The sequence below is a fragment of the Scomber japonicus genome, chromosome 4 (genome assembly GCF_027409825.1).
Source record: "Scomber japonicus isolate fScoJap1 chromosome 4, fScoJap1.pri, whole genome shotgun sequence".
Lineage (NCBI taxonomy): Eukaryota > Metazoa > Chordata > Actinopteri > Scombriformes > Scombridae > Scomber > Scomber japonicus.
Window position 1 is genome coordinate 23,140,195 of NC_070581.1, and position 14,970 is coordinate 23,155,164.

The 14,970-nt window shown below is 37.4% G+C and overlaps 2 protein-coding genes across 2 annotated transcripts; one reads left to right on the forward strand and one right to left on the reverse strand.

Moving 5' to 3' along the window:
- The first annotated feature begins 288 nt into the window (after positions 1 to 288).
- LOC128357624 (cadherin-2-like) lies at positions 289 to 7,794 on the forward strand. The gene is made up of 12 exons (XM_053317989.1): positions 289 to 405; positions 508 to 654; positions 778 to 922; positions 1,031 to 1,206; positions 2,120 to 2,251; positions 2,367 to 2,549; positions 3,012 to 3,340; positions 3,443 to 3,585; positions 3,681 to 3,905; positions 4,009 to 4,236; positions 5,204 to 5,322; positions 7,549 to 7,794. The coding sequence occupies exons 1-12, from the start codon at positions 289 to 291 to the stop codon at positions 7,792 to 7,794; spliced, it is 2,190 nt and encodes a 729-aa protein (XP_053173964.1).
- A 2,561-nt stretch (positions 7,795 to 10,355) lies between these two features.
- On the reverse strand, positions 10,356 to 14,414 carry mtg2 (mitochondrial ribosome-associated GTPase 2). Its single transcript, XM_053318411.1, has 6 exons — positions 14,146 to 14,414; positions 12,525 to 12,672; positions 12,134 to 12,249; positions 11,245 to 11,463; positions 11,007 to 11,145; positions 10,356 to 10,846 (listed from the first exon to the last, which is right to left on the reverse strand). Exons 1-6 carry the CDS (start codon positions 14,389 to 14,391, stop codon positions 10,449 to 10,451), a joined length of 1,266 nt encoding a protein of 421 aa, XP_053174386.1. The 5' UTR covers positions 14,392 to 14,414; the 3' UTR covers positions 10,356 to 10,448.
- Positions 14,415 to 14,970: the final 556 nt, after the last annotated feature.

A 14,970-nucleotide genomic window follows, 5' to 3' on the forward strand; every position in this document is an offset into this window, starting at 1 on the left:
AGAGGTCTGTCCACAAAGTGAAATTTGCAAGCTCCCAAGATTTGATTAACATTTTGACCAACACGGTCTTCGTCAGGCAGGTAGTGTTTCCTTGTTATCATTTTTGCTCATTCATAACAACAACCGTTGCAGCAGTCAACAGGTTACAACTTATCCCTTTATACAGAGGTGTTCTGTTTGAGTTTTTGTGCAATGAAATAAGAACTAGAAAAATTAAAAAATAATGATAACAATAGTAATAATAATAATAATATACAAATTGTAATGTTTTTGTTTTTTTTGCAGTGTATGGGAATCCACAGTTCTGCTTTAGAAATTTTGCAGCGACAAAAAAGGAACTGGATCATAGATTCCTTTACTATTGATGAAGGCAATACAAAACCTTACCCATATTCTCTGGGAAAAGTGAGTATCTACTAAGAATCACACTGAATAGTTATTAATAGCACATAATTATGACAAGATGCAGGAAGATTATAACAAAAAATGTGTTTTGACTCACTACAGATACAAATTGAGAATGACTTCTCTGTTTTGGAGATAAGTGGTAGTGGTGTTGATGAGGACCCCAAAGGAATATTACAGATCAACTCAAATACAGGAGAGATTACTGTCCACGGCCCTGTGGACCATGAGAAATACCCATTTCTTAAGGTTAGAAGGAATTCACTGAAACGATACTGTAACCAAATCCTGTATGTGAGAGAGAGAAAGAGATTGGGCGGTGGAGAATGTTGAAGGGTTATACTATTTCACTTTTTTGCTTTTGCATCACAGCTGTCATTTGAGGCATTTGATAAACGCAAAAATGCAGTGGACACACGACTGGGCATCGAGATAGAGGTTATAGATACAAATGACAACCCTCCAAAGTTTGAGCTGGAAAAGTATGAGATCACCATCAAAGAGTCCAAGTTACAAGGTAATTTTCTGATGTATTCTTTACAGCTATTATTATGAAGTGGTCATTTACACAAATTAAAACTGTCAAAAATAAAATAAAATAAAAAACTTTCTCTGATACTGGCAGGCACTGAATTGATTACACTTCAGGCAAAAGATGACGACTCGACTACAAACAATAAAATGTTTGATCTAAAAATAGTCTCAGTCACTCCTAAACCACAAGACCTGGAGTTCTACCTCAAGCAGATACAGGGTTCTCAAATTGGAATAATTTCATTTAAAGGATGTCTGGACCATGAGGTGAGAGGAGTCATTGTTTGATGCCATGATTCTTAAGTTGAAAAAAAAAAAAAAAACACGACCTGTTAGGGCTGCACGATTAATCACGATTATTTTGATCAATATTGAGATCTTGATTAATATCATGATTATACATTGATTTTAATGACAAAAAATATATTTATTGCTTTCACATCCATATTACTCCTTATGCTCCTTAATGTGCAAATATTTACATCAGATATTAATAGGGGCTCCAAATATATGACTATGAGCGTATATTATGTCTGGGAGCGGCTCCCTGACCCCTGCAAATGAGATACAATCTCCTGGAATGTGGAGCAAGCGAGCAAGAGCGTGCACTAGCGAGTGACTGTGTGTGTTTGTGTGACTGTGTGACTAGTAATGAAGCGTGTGTGAGAGCACAGTGCTTGATTTGCTCAATCACATTAATTGGATCATGGGAAGCCAAAATTGAGATTGCGATTAAAATTCGATTAATTGTGCAGTCCTATAATGTGTTCATCTTGGCATCTCCTTATAGGCAGAATGAGTAGGATGTTCCTTAAAAAAAACGTATAGACCCATACAAAAATAATCCCTCTCAATCATTGTTTCACTAACATGTGTGGTGGGGTCTGTACCTGTCCTCTGCCCGTATTTTCTAATTTTGCTTTATTATTTAGCTATTAAGCACATTTCTCAGGATCAGCCTTTGGGAAGTGGGATATGTATTCTTCAGCCAATAAGAGCATGCACTGTGTAAGGGTCAGGAGGGGTCCACTTCTGGTGTCATTGAACCAGGGAGGAGGGATCAACTTTGAATGTTGTGTTTACAAACCACAACTGACAAATCCTACTCAGTCTGCCTTTAAATTTAAAATAACTTGTCTAAAACAAATGTGTTTGATCCGCACCTTTTTAAACGTGTCAGAAAACAGAGAAATACACCATTATAGTGGAGGCCAAAGATCATGGAGAACCAGAAAATCTCTCCAGCTCCTGCACGGTCATAATCAATGTAGAAGATGGAAATAACCACCTTCCTGTGATTACAGGACAAACTGTGAGTAATTACTTCTTTCAATTACCACAAGTAAGGCATGTAACTACAGCTGTTAGCCTAGATAGATAGGCCTGTCTCTTGTCATAATAAAGGTTTCATTCATTTTATATCCCAGGGTCCTGGAAAAGTTAAAGAAGGACAAGAAAATGTTCTTGTTTCACGTCTACAAGTTACAGACAAAGACACCAAAGGCACAGCAGCCTGGGGAGCAAAATACCATATCCAGGGAGACACAATGGAAAACTTCAGAATCACTACTGATAGTGAGACAAATGAAGGACTACTGTATGTGGAAAAGGTATGTTTTTTTAATGCATGAGAACATCACAAACTCAGAACATTAGTGTAATTTGTTACCCTCAAGTAGATATAATACACTAAGGTTTATGATAAAGCACTTTCCATCACAGTTTATAGACTTAAATTCCTGAATATGATGTACAGTATTTGATGTTTGCCCAACATTATTCTCATTAAAATAGCGAACCCCATAAAATATCCATGTTGTCATTTAACTTGACAAGATGTTTACTAGCTGTGCTAACACATCCTAAAGTGGAGGTGAGACTTAAAGGAATATTCTTGGATGCAGTAATTCATACTATTATAGATTTATAGATTTTATTATAGATTTTAGCTCAACATTGTAGAATTTGCAGCCTACCTCGAACCACTGTAACTCTGTACTCTTACAAAACTCTGTGGCACATGCATTATGGCATTAATTTCAACATTTGACTTCCAAAACAAACCCATTCAGGCTTTGGACTATGAAGACAGTCCTCTGAAGAATGTGACAGTCGTTGTAGAGAATGACATGCCTTATTTCTCATGTAACGTGGTGAGTCGCAGCACCACTGGTCTTTGGAAAGTAGCCACTTTTAGTGCCAGTACTGGTTCGTCTGGGACAGGGGAAACACTAAGTCTATCCTACTACCATATGACTGTGACTGTAGAAGATGTCAATGAGGGTCCAGTCTTTGACCAAAGTAACAAACAAGTTACGCTGGTAGAGAATGTTGCTGTGGGACAGTATCTGGAGACATTCACAGCTAAGGACCCTGATGTCAAGAGTGCAAACACTTGTGTGTAAGTCATGAACATATAAGCTACATTTCCACCTTAAAAGATAACAACATTCTAAATTTGCATGTCAATAAACAAACTGAAAAAGTCATATGTGTGTCTCAGATACATGATAGGAGAGGATCCAGCTGACTGGGTTACAGTGGATCCTGTGACTGGAGAAATAACCACATCAAAGATCTTAGACCGGGAGTCAGCCTTTGTGAAAGACAATATCTATACAATCACAGTATATGCTGTTGACAATGGTATGACATGAATGATTATTTATATGTTGTATGTTATAAATCACATTTGCTTCATCACATTACTGAAAAAGTACAACACATTTTTTTGTCACCAGGTAAACCTCCAATGACAGGCACCGCAACGCTCAGCATCTTCATTAGCGATGAGAATGATAATGTTCCATCCCTAAATGTAAGCACAATTGACATGTGCCAATCTAGCGGACCGTCTCTGGCCGAAATCACAGCCTTTGACCTGGATGGAGATCCCTATGGTGGACCTTTCCAATTCAAACTAATTGGAGACGTTGAGGGCTTGTGGAAAGTTGACCCTGATCTAGGTGAGCATTTGGGGTTGAAGCATAGCCAAGATGATCTAACTCACAAGTCTACTTCTACTTTGTACAGTATCAACAAATGTTAATTGACATTCTGTATGTGTAGGTAATTCGGTCAACTTGGTGAAAGAAAACACTGTTCATTCAGGACACTATGAGTTGTTCTTGAAAGTGTCTGATCGTCAGGGTGAAACTGCTGTCCACAACCTGTCTGTGACTGTGTGTAACTGCTTGGACACAGCGAGGCCAAACTGTCGCTTCCGCAAAGTTTCTGGCTCCAAAGTAGGAGGGGGAGCATTTGGAATAATTTTTTTCAGCATGCTAATGTTTGCAGGTAGGAGGGATTCCCATTCCCAGGGATTATAGTGTTTAAAGCGATGGTTCGGCGTAATTTCGACCTAGCGTCATATGCACCATGAGGTCTATCTAATCAGCGCCTCAGCCTTTTATTTTCATTTGGTCGGAAAATAATGGAGTTAGAGCCATCAGTCGAATGGCTTAGTACAGGCGCTAACGGGACCATCAGTGTATCTTGTAAATTACCCCACTAATAATGCCTGTATTGTTATAAAACTTCTACAGCAGTACAAATAGGATCTTTGCTCATAAATCGATGCATTGAAAAGTTTGTAAGTACACCAGGAGTTTATTAAAATAAACACTTACCTGATGGCTTTTACTCTGCTGCTACTTCTAAAGCTGTAAACATCGTTGAAATATCGCTGGATCACGCACAGATCTCTAGATGTGCAGTGCGGGTGTCTCACGAGACCACACAGTATTTCAGTGATTGCGCGGTATTTTGATGATGTTTACAGCTTTAGCAGTAGCAGCAGAGTAAAAGCCATCAGGTAAGTGTTATTTTAATAAACTCCTGGTGTACTTACAAACTTTCCAATGCATCAGTTTATGAGTAAAGACCCTATTTGTACTACTGTAGAAGTTTGATAACAATCCAGGCATTATTAGTGGGGTAATTTATGAGATACACTGGTGGTCCTGTTAGCGCCTGTACTAAGCCATTCGGCTGATGGCTCTAACTCCACTAATTTTACGACCAAATAAAAGGGCTGAGGCGCTGATTAGATAGACCTCATGGTGCATATGACACTAGGTCGAAATTACGGCAAACCATCGCTTTAAGCATACCTTATTTTTGAATTTGAAAGTACAGTACACACAGTACATATAAATAACATAATATAAAGTTTGGTATTAAATTCACATGGTCTTCCTCAGGTAAAAAAGCCTAATTTAGGAAATAATTGATTTGAGTTGTATGTTTACTGTTTGTATCCCAGGTATTCTACTTTTGGCTTTTCTGGTGTCATGTAAAAAAGAAACCATCCTCTTGCCAGTTGACTGTACAGACCAACATCTGATGACATGTAACACTGAGAGGCCTGGAACTGACTGCAAAGTAAATACAAAATAATATGTGCTTTTGTGTACTACTAAAGGGTAATATGAATGTTTTTGTAAAGCATTTCTCTTTTTCTCATTGTTAAGAGAAGTTCATTTTGCAGAAGAAGTAGTTTACACAGCAAAATAATGGAAATATAACTGTGACTTGTAAACCAAAAAAAAAACAGTTTTAAAATTTTCAACAGGTGTTTGTTAAGCTAAATGAAGAAAATAATAATATCGGGGGGAAACATACCGCAGATATACACCAAGTATCAACAAAGTCGGTATGTATACTGTTTACTGATATACTGCAAATATAACAAATACTCATGATTAACTTTAACACCTTTGTCATACATATTTTCCTAATCTGCTATGTATCATGAAATAATGAACACTAATTAATTTTTTTCAGTCACTGATGTGTGGTCATGACTTGAGATTACTTTGTTTGCAGTCAATCAATAGGACAGAATCTTGGATGGTGAAAGACAACGCTAACTTCCTGATAGAGCAAGAGCAAGAGCAAGGGAAAAATTTGCAATGGGTAAATAAATTATTATTATTAAAGTCATTACATGTTAACCCTAACCCTACTTATCATTTATAAACAGTGTATAAACATCTAATAGATTTGTTTATTAATGTATTCATCCTGTGGGTATCCTTATGCTGATAAATAAATAGATAATGAACAAAAAATTAGTAACAGCTGAATTAATATAAAGTCTGTCTTTGTCACAAACTGGCTCAGAATCAGTGACGCTACTTTTCATAACAGATATATGGGAAAAATATTTTTCTTGTTTGTTTATAAAGTCACTTGGCACAGGTATAGTGCTAAGTCTTAATTAAGTGAAAAGTTGTAATTGTTGACACACTATGTAGTACAGTAATACTAAAATGCCATCATAACTATGTTAAAGTTTGTTAATTTAATGTTCATGTACTCCTTATAAATGATAAATAGTGGGATTTAAAGTGAAGTCTATTATTAACTTATTAACTTGATTTTGCTTATTTCTCTGTGCCACTGGCCTCCATCATTGTCCAAAAGCAGTAAGCCACATCGTTGTAAGGTGATAAGTTCCTTTATTACCATGAACACAGACAATAGAGTTTATTTTGAGTCAATCCCATATACTTCCTATCGCACCAAATTCACAGCTGGAAACAGACCCCAACAAATACGCAGTTTCCTCTGGTTTGACTAACATTTGCAACAAAAAAAGCCAAGCTAGAGAATAGTATTTAGCTTTTTAAAACAATAAAACTATATATTTATGAAACATTTTTTTAAACATTTGTTTTTATTTATGTTTTCAGAAGGACCAGATGAACTCAGGGATGATGGAAGGCAGGATGGTAAATTTGATTTTCATAAGATTTTTCACAACTAGAAAATATAGACTATTGCCAGCCTCATCCTTTAACAATATCCTTATCATATGTTGTAACTGGAGGGTTATTATAATTATTTTGAAAGTGAGGAGTTGTAATGTCTCAACATGCTTTTTTCCCCCCGCAGTGGATGGCTGACTCAGCGAATGGAGCATCACAAGCCTGTATGAATGCCTCCCTATCCCAGAGTAAAAGCCTAACAAAGGAAGAAATGTTGACTTGCAGGAGCAACATGTATAGGGTACTGAAAAGATTATAAACTATCATTATTGAATCTGAATAATAGTCAATCAATTTTAAACAGGCAGATGTCAATAATTTTATGGAGCCATTGCATTTTGCAGTTCATTCATTTCTATCATATTTCAAAAGATGTTGAATGTATTTATTCATCACTGAAATTCTTCATTTTGCAGTCAAAGGGTGCATCATCAACCACAACCTTGAGACAGCATGGAAACTCTACTGGCAGGGTACTATGCTCTAAACTATAAGTCCTTTTCATGTGATTTTTTTCCCCCCTCAAATATCCATGGAGTAAAACTTTACCAAAATCTTTATTTTTGGTAAGTATTTACAACCACTGAATTTTCTCCAACTATCTATTCTGACTTTGCAGATCTGGGTGGGACAGAGTAATAATTCTGAGTATCAAAGAAGTGATGTTATTCAACATGAAATTCTGCTCAAACAACTAAATAAGGTAATAAATGAATTAAGAAATTAATAATTGTAAAAAGAGTGTGATCAATTGTACTGAATCTACTAATCTTTTATCGTTCTGTATTCTAATGCTATTATATTCTATCCTTTTCTAATTTTGTCATCTGTATACTAGATGTTGTACACTCTCCAGGCACCAGGAGTGGAGTTGGGTGATTATGCCCCTCATGTGTATGCTGAGGAAGGAGACTCAGAGACCAATTTTGAGCTTGATGATATTCCCATCCCTGATATTCCCTTTGACCCAGAATTGGACCTGGACCTGGATGCCAAGTTTACTACTCTGGCCACAATCTGCATGGCTAATGACACCACTACCTACAGTGAAAAGAACTTCTATGTAATGAAAAACATTAGCTAATGAGTCTGATCTCGGTGGAAATTCAAAACAAAAATGATGAGCACATATTGAATCACATTTATAAATTATGTGTAATTATATTTTTACATGCCTGAATTATATAGGTAACCTGGGTACTGTATACGGTGTTTTTAGTATACTGTAATCTCTAGTTATGCTACTTCTTGCAATTAATTCATCTTCCCCACATTTCTATATCTGTCAATAATGTAAAGGACAAAAAATGAATGACTAGGTCTGTGAAAATACTGGAATTAGCACTTTCTCATACTTATAAATGATCAGCAAACACCATGTGTGGGTTGTTAGAGTTCAAAGCAATTCAGTATCATAGCAAGACAGTAAACCGTTACATTTACATTGGGATTGTCTAGTGTTACATTCATTTCGGTGAATTATTTATTGTATGTTAATGTACAGTAATGTTTAGTAATGTTTAGGGTTCACAAAATTATGCTTGAAGGCTGGGCAGTATAAAATGGTTTCTGTTACAAACACATTCTAATATTTATATATCTATATTTATAATAGATATACTTTTTTTTGATATGCTGCTGGGACAGGAATAATCTATCTATTTATATATTTTTTTCAAGATTAAGATTAGAATTTTTTTTCATGCATTGATTTAACTTTTGCCATGGATACAATAGCCTATGGTTGCCAAGATTTTTATTTACATTCATCTAGACAGCAAGTTGCTAGAGAGTCAAATAGAAACTAAATCGCTTATCGAAAAGCTGCACTACAATCTGCATGACTCTGCATGTCAGACATACTCTATGCAGGTGTGTCACGATGAAAATGAACTTCCAAGGAAGTATGTTAATGACTGATGCGTCATAGTTCCATGTAAATTCCAGTCTACCATTACCGGTTTGTCAGGACTGTTGTGTTTGTTGTTGATGTTTCAGTAAAAAAGAAAAGAAAAAAGAAACAGGTAAAAAGTTAATGTCTCATTCTCTTCTTATTTATTTCAAATGTTTAGATAGCTTATAAACATGCATATATATTTAGATATAGAAGATAAGAAGTAAATTTTCATAAAAATTCACATACATATAGCCATATACTGTCCACATGACACACACACACACACATATGTGTGTGTGTGTGTGTGTTAGCAATCATGCCATTGATTGCTAACACTGGGCATTTCGCAATACAAAGTTCAACATTTTAATCTATTTGATAAATGTATTTCACATGAATTGCTGACTCCTTGTGGTTGTTGAAATAATGACACCACGTATAGCAATGAAATTAAATTGCCATTATAAGCCATGCATGCACTATGCACAATGCACTAAACATGCTTTTCCATGCACTATAAACCACATTCGTCTGATATGGTCGATATATTTTTATTGGCTCATGGCCAGACTGTCACTGTTTAAACATAGGCTATCACTGTAAAAATATCAGGAAATTCTCATGTACGATTTCAAAATGAAAACCCTATAAATGAGCATTCATAAGCATTAGATTTTCTATTAATTCACATTGATATTAATAAGAAACTTCCTGTTTCCACTCAATAATTTCCCTTTACATTGATAGGTGGGTCTGCAGTTAGTCACCATGTTTCCTCTTACTATTGTCAAACATTTTCCTGATGACAGGTTCTTCAGATAATGTGTCTGAAAGCAACAACAATGTCCATCCATCCATCTTCTGCCGCTTATCCGGGTTCGGGTCGCGGGGGCAGCAGCCTAAGCAGGGAAACCCAGACTTCCCTCTCCCCAGCCACTTCGCTCTTCCCGGGGGATCCGGAGGTGTTCCCAGGCCAGCCGAGAGACATAGCTTCTCCAGCGTGTCCTAGGTCTTCCCCGGGGTCTCCTACCGGTGGGACGTGCCCTGAACACCTCACCAGGGAGGCATCCTAACTAGATGCCCGAGCCACCTCATGGCTCCTCTCCCAACCTGCAGTCTACGCTCCCAACCCGGAGAAGCAGCGGGTCTACTCCAAACTCCTCCCGGATAACTGAGCTTCTCACCCTATCTCTAAGGGAGAGCCCAGTCACCCTACGGAGGAAGCTCATTTCGGCTGCTTGTACCCGCGATCTTGTTCTTTCGGTCACTACCCAAAGCTCATGACCATAAACGAAGATCGACTGGTAAATCGAGACCTTTGACTTTCGGCTCAGCTCCCTCTTCACCAAGACGGACCGATCTGCCTGTCGATCAACAACAATGGAAACTTTTAAAATATCTTGGTGTGTTTAAGAGTTTTGGATTTAGAAGCACGTTTTGGATTTTTAGATTTAACAATTTAGAATCAACAATTTCCACAATTATGATGTAAAGTCTCAAGTCTGTAAAGTTTCAATGTGAATGCATTTTTTCATATGCTAAATCTCTTAATGGTTTTGTTTTTCTGACATTTAAAAGGTAGCCTACATGTAGGCTACTCTTGGCATGTAATATGCTGTTTGTCAAAATATGAATTAAAATATGAATTGTCACACAAAAAAAGCCTGAAAAGTCATTTTAACTATATAAAAGCTTTGAATACATACAAAAATAGTTTTTTTTAAAACAAAAAACAAATTGTGTTTTTAAAATATATTTAATAAGCAATTAAATACATTCTTAATCTTCAGGATAAATGTACAACATATAAATCAGAGTAGACCAAAAGAAAATACTCTTTACTACCACCTAGTGGGTTTGCCTCCCCCACTGTTGCCTTCTCCTTGGAGATAACCATCATACAGCTCTCTAAGGTGGAGGATAAGCTCCTCTGTGTTCCGCCCTGTCAGAGCTGACACGGGGATGACTCTCTGGGTGACGTTACTCTTAAGAGTCTCTAGCTTCTCCCGTGCCTCAGGTAAGTCCATTTTGTTGGCTATGATCGCCTGAGGTCGCTGGGACAGACAAGGTTCATACTGGTCTAGTTCATAGCATAGATGTTGAAATTGGGTCCAGGGCTCTGTAGTTGACATGTCTAAAACAAAGAGAAGGACTCGACAACGCTCGATGTGACGCAGGAAAGCGATGCCCAAGCCTCGATTTAAATGCGCCCCTTGAATGATGCCTGGGATGTCAGCAACTACACAGAGGAAAGGTAAAAGTGGAACAAATACATCTTACTGCATATTACAAAAAATGAAAATGATCAAAGGAGAGACTAGGAAACTTCAGTACACAGTTTTAAAATATAAATAATAATGATCCTATAATATATTAATGGTTTGCTTAAAATCAAATACCTGCAACTTGCTCATGATCCCTGTACTTGACAATTCCTACATGTGGGTTGAGTGTTGTAAAAGGGTAAGCAGCCACAGCAGGCCTGGCATTGGAGATGGCTCTCAACAATGAGGATTTCCCAGCATTTGGAAACCCAACCTGAGGTGATAAAGACGAAGAGAAATCAGTTAATTGTATCTGTGGTGTTCAAAAGCAATATGCCAACGTTCTTTTCATACATAAGCAGCTTTTTCTCACCAGTCCAGCATGAGCCATGGTGCGCAGCTCTAGATGAAGGGATCTCTCCTGGCCCTCCGTTCCTGGGGTAGCTGTCATTGGGGCACGGTTTTCATTGGAGAGAAAGAATCTGTTTCCCTTCCCCCCAGCCCCTCCATATACAGCCAGATACTCTTGACCATGCTCAGAAAGGTCCACAACTGTCTTCCCCTGCTCCTTCACCACTGTACCTAAGGGAACCTTTACAAACAGAATCACATCACAGATAAGGTTAGGCAGTAGGTTAAAAACATGCCAGTTTAGACCAAAGATTCACAACAAAATGAAAATGTTTTAGAAGACTGCAGCGGTCTAAAAGGTCCTGTCTCAGTGTGACTGTAGCTGAATGCTGGTGTCGCCTGCGACCCAGCTTTTCAAGTTGCTAGAGGCTGGTTTTAGAGCATAAGGCACGTCAGCTGTTTCAACAGCCAATCAACTTGTAGTGAAGGCAGCCAGTCAAAAAGGCAGTATTTTGGATGAGGGAAAGAAAGGATCGCTTCATCAGTTTGTTTGACACAAACTTAAAATTACCAATTAGCATATTTGCAATAAAAGAGCAATCCTGATTCTCAACCCTGTTGGTTTTTTGTTTTTTTCTGTTTCATTAATACTAGACCTGCAACTGTGGCAAGTATTCATATTTTAAGACACTACAAAGTATCCAGCTACAAAAAAGCCTGAAAAGCCAGCACTTACATTAGAAGTACAGAGTCGTTGCTATGGAAACCATACACTGTGTCATGTCTTATAGTGACATTGGTGAAAACTGAGTGCTGCAGACCAGCGCATTGCAAATTTCATCTCATCTTGTTGCAAATCTTTGGTCTAAACAGACCTTTACATGTCATTTGTAATAATTGCATGGACTCACCTGAATGTAGGTTGGGCTGCCATTCCGACCGTAACAATTCTTGCTGCCCCCTGATTGCCCATTTTCTCCTTTATAAACTGGAACAACTTGAGCCAAAGATTTGATATACCGGTTAGCTGAAAGAATACAAATAAAGAATTTAGAGCAAAACATGCACTCGCATAATACAAAGTGAGCGACTGTGTTAAGAGATCCTTTTTAAATTGATACTTAGTAAATTACTCTTGACAAAATTGTCCCAAGCAGTTAGTTGAGCAGTTTTGAATTTAAAATTAAAATGGTGTGGTGTGTGTGGGGAGAGAAGGGAAAAGTTGTTGAATTGACATTGCAAAAAGCTTCATTTTAGCATCACTACATACTATTCCTAGAACCAGCTCGACACCTCACTCACCCTTGATGGTAATGCTTCCTCCATCACCTCCGTTACCTCCATCTGGCCCGCCCCATTCTTTCCGGGGCTCACTGTGAAAGCTGCAGACCCCCTTACCCCCTGATCCTGCCACCAGCTTCACACGGCGATGGTCCACAAAATGACGTGTCTATGGGCCAAATCAAGGAGTAATTAGACCCATGCTTCAGTCAGAGATGGTAATTTACAAGTCATCAACAACACAAGATTAGATTACACACGCACACACAAAAATTAAATCTGTAATGCGTTGCCAAGGAGTGTGCAACTAAAATTCTACAACTGGTGGTTGAGCTGTGGATTAATTTGACAATAGTGTTTTCTTTGGAGGAATTAATACTATCCAAAAAAAGAAGACAATACTCAAACATATGTTGGAAATAAGAAATAATAAGAAAATGTAACTCCTCCTCTGAGGAGACGTTTTGGGCATCCCATCATGAAGGACTGAACGATGGTTAATAATAATAAATATTGTATAATAAAGACACTCCTGCACCAGAAATATACAGTCATGTGTTGGAGAGATTTAAACTGGGTTAGTTTTAGGTGAGGTTAGAATGGGTTAGAATTTAGGTGAATTAAAAAACTAACAAATAAATAAACGTTTCATCTGATGGCTCATTCAAACAAAATTATGATGTCTAGCTGTTGAGCACTTTACAGCATCCAACTACAGAAAATACATTATTTATTTTGAAAAAGCTAAAAACACAATGGTGACCAATGTAGATGAAGAACATACACTCACAAGCCAATTTATTAGGAACACCTGTTCAATCTAATGCAGTCCAATAAAACATGTCTGCCATAAATTGTACTTTTATGAGGCTTATGCATCTTTAGGCTTTTGTTTGAAAAGGTATAATCCTGCTTTATGTTTATTGAGGTTGAAATAGGTGGTGGTGGTGTACTGGAATGCATTGTATTGAAAAGTATTCCTAGTATGGATTGCATTGCACATGTGTAATAAAGTGGCTGGTCATCAGGGTTGAGAAGGTTACTTTGGAAATGTAATAGGTTACAGAAGTTACCTTATTTAAAATGTATAATATAACTAAACTAATGTAATTTATTACATTTGATGACTCTTCTAATTTCCTAACGAATGTTTTTAGCTGTTAGGGTAAGTGTACCCAATAAACCTACCAAAATCTAAGTTCAGATATTTTTCATGGATACTGGCATGATGTATAAAGGAGATCATTTCTTATAAAGAAAGATATCTCATTTGAAAATGTATTCACTATGTAGATTTTGGAATATAAAATAAAGATATTTTATGAAAAAAGTCAAAGTCTGGCATGGGTTTAATTGGTACTGTGACACCATTTAAGCCCACGTCGTGATGCATATTAAAACAAAGTTGCTTTCAAAGAAGTAAAAACAGCACACTATGTATTCTGTAACATGTTAAATATCAAAAAATGAGGGGGAAAAACCCTCCTCTGAGCAAAATCAAAACTTAAGGCCTGACTCAGATGTAAAGCCCTGTGTAATCATATGACTATAATTTAATTAGACATTACTTCTCAGTAACTGTAACGGATTACAGTTACATTTACTATAACACTGCTGTTGACTGTATCATTCACAAACATACCAGCTTCTTCTCAGACAACTCTCTCTTCTTGGACTGTCCTCGGACCTTGGCACACAGCGTCCCGGAGGTGCTGACATCTCTGATACCACCGCTGACTTTCCTCCTCCACGCGTCTGACACTGGACAACTACTGGGACTGAACAAGCTCAGCGGCTTTCTTCTAACCTCCTGTGCTAAAATGTGTCTCAAAAGTATGTCCGGGCAAAGCCAACGAGGGCTTTTAACTATCGACAACGTCGCTAACATTAGGACAGCACGTTAGCTATATTTACAGTTAAGTAACACCTCCACCGTTATCCACAACACACATAATATACCTGATGTAAAGCTGGTGAAATTATAATGTCAATTCAGGTTTGGACATAGGTATCATGTCCAATAAAACATCCACGACCTAAGGTTATTGCGACTTGTACCGGGCAAAGCACAACTACGGAACCCGTGGAGGGACAATTTGTTCACGTGATCAGGTTTGTTTTGGCCCTCTAGTGCCACCTCCTGTGCTTGGATGTGTGTTAACAGCTGACGTCACGAAAGCAAATGGATTACGACCGAAATGTTAGTCTTTATTGACTCACCAGTCTGTATTCCATCACCCTTGAAGAAGAACCCATGTTACAGGAATACACCAGGAATGTCATAGTTAAGATAAGAGGCAGTTATCTCTTCATTTAAAAATGAAGAACGAGATTTACCCACGCAATGACTGCTTGGCAAAATATTTTATACACAAATGTCTTTTTTTTTTTTTTAAATTCTTATATTTGACACATAACATTTTTAAAAAGGTACATAAAATGTAAAACGAAAAAGTACTTGATTCCT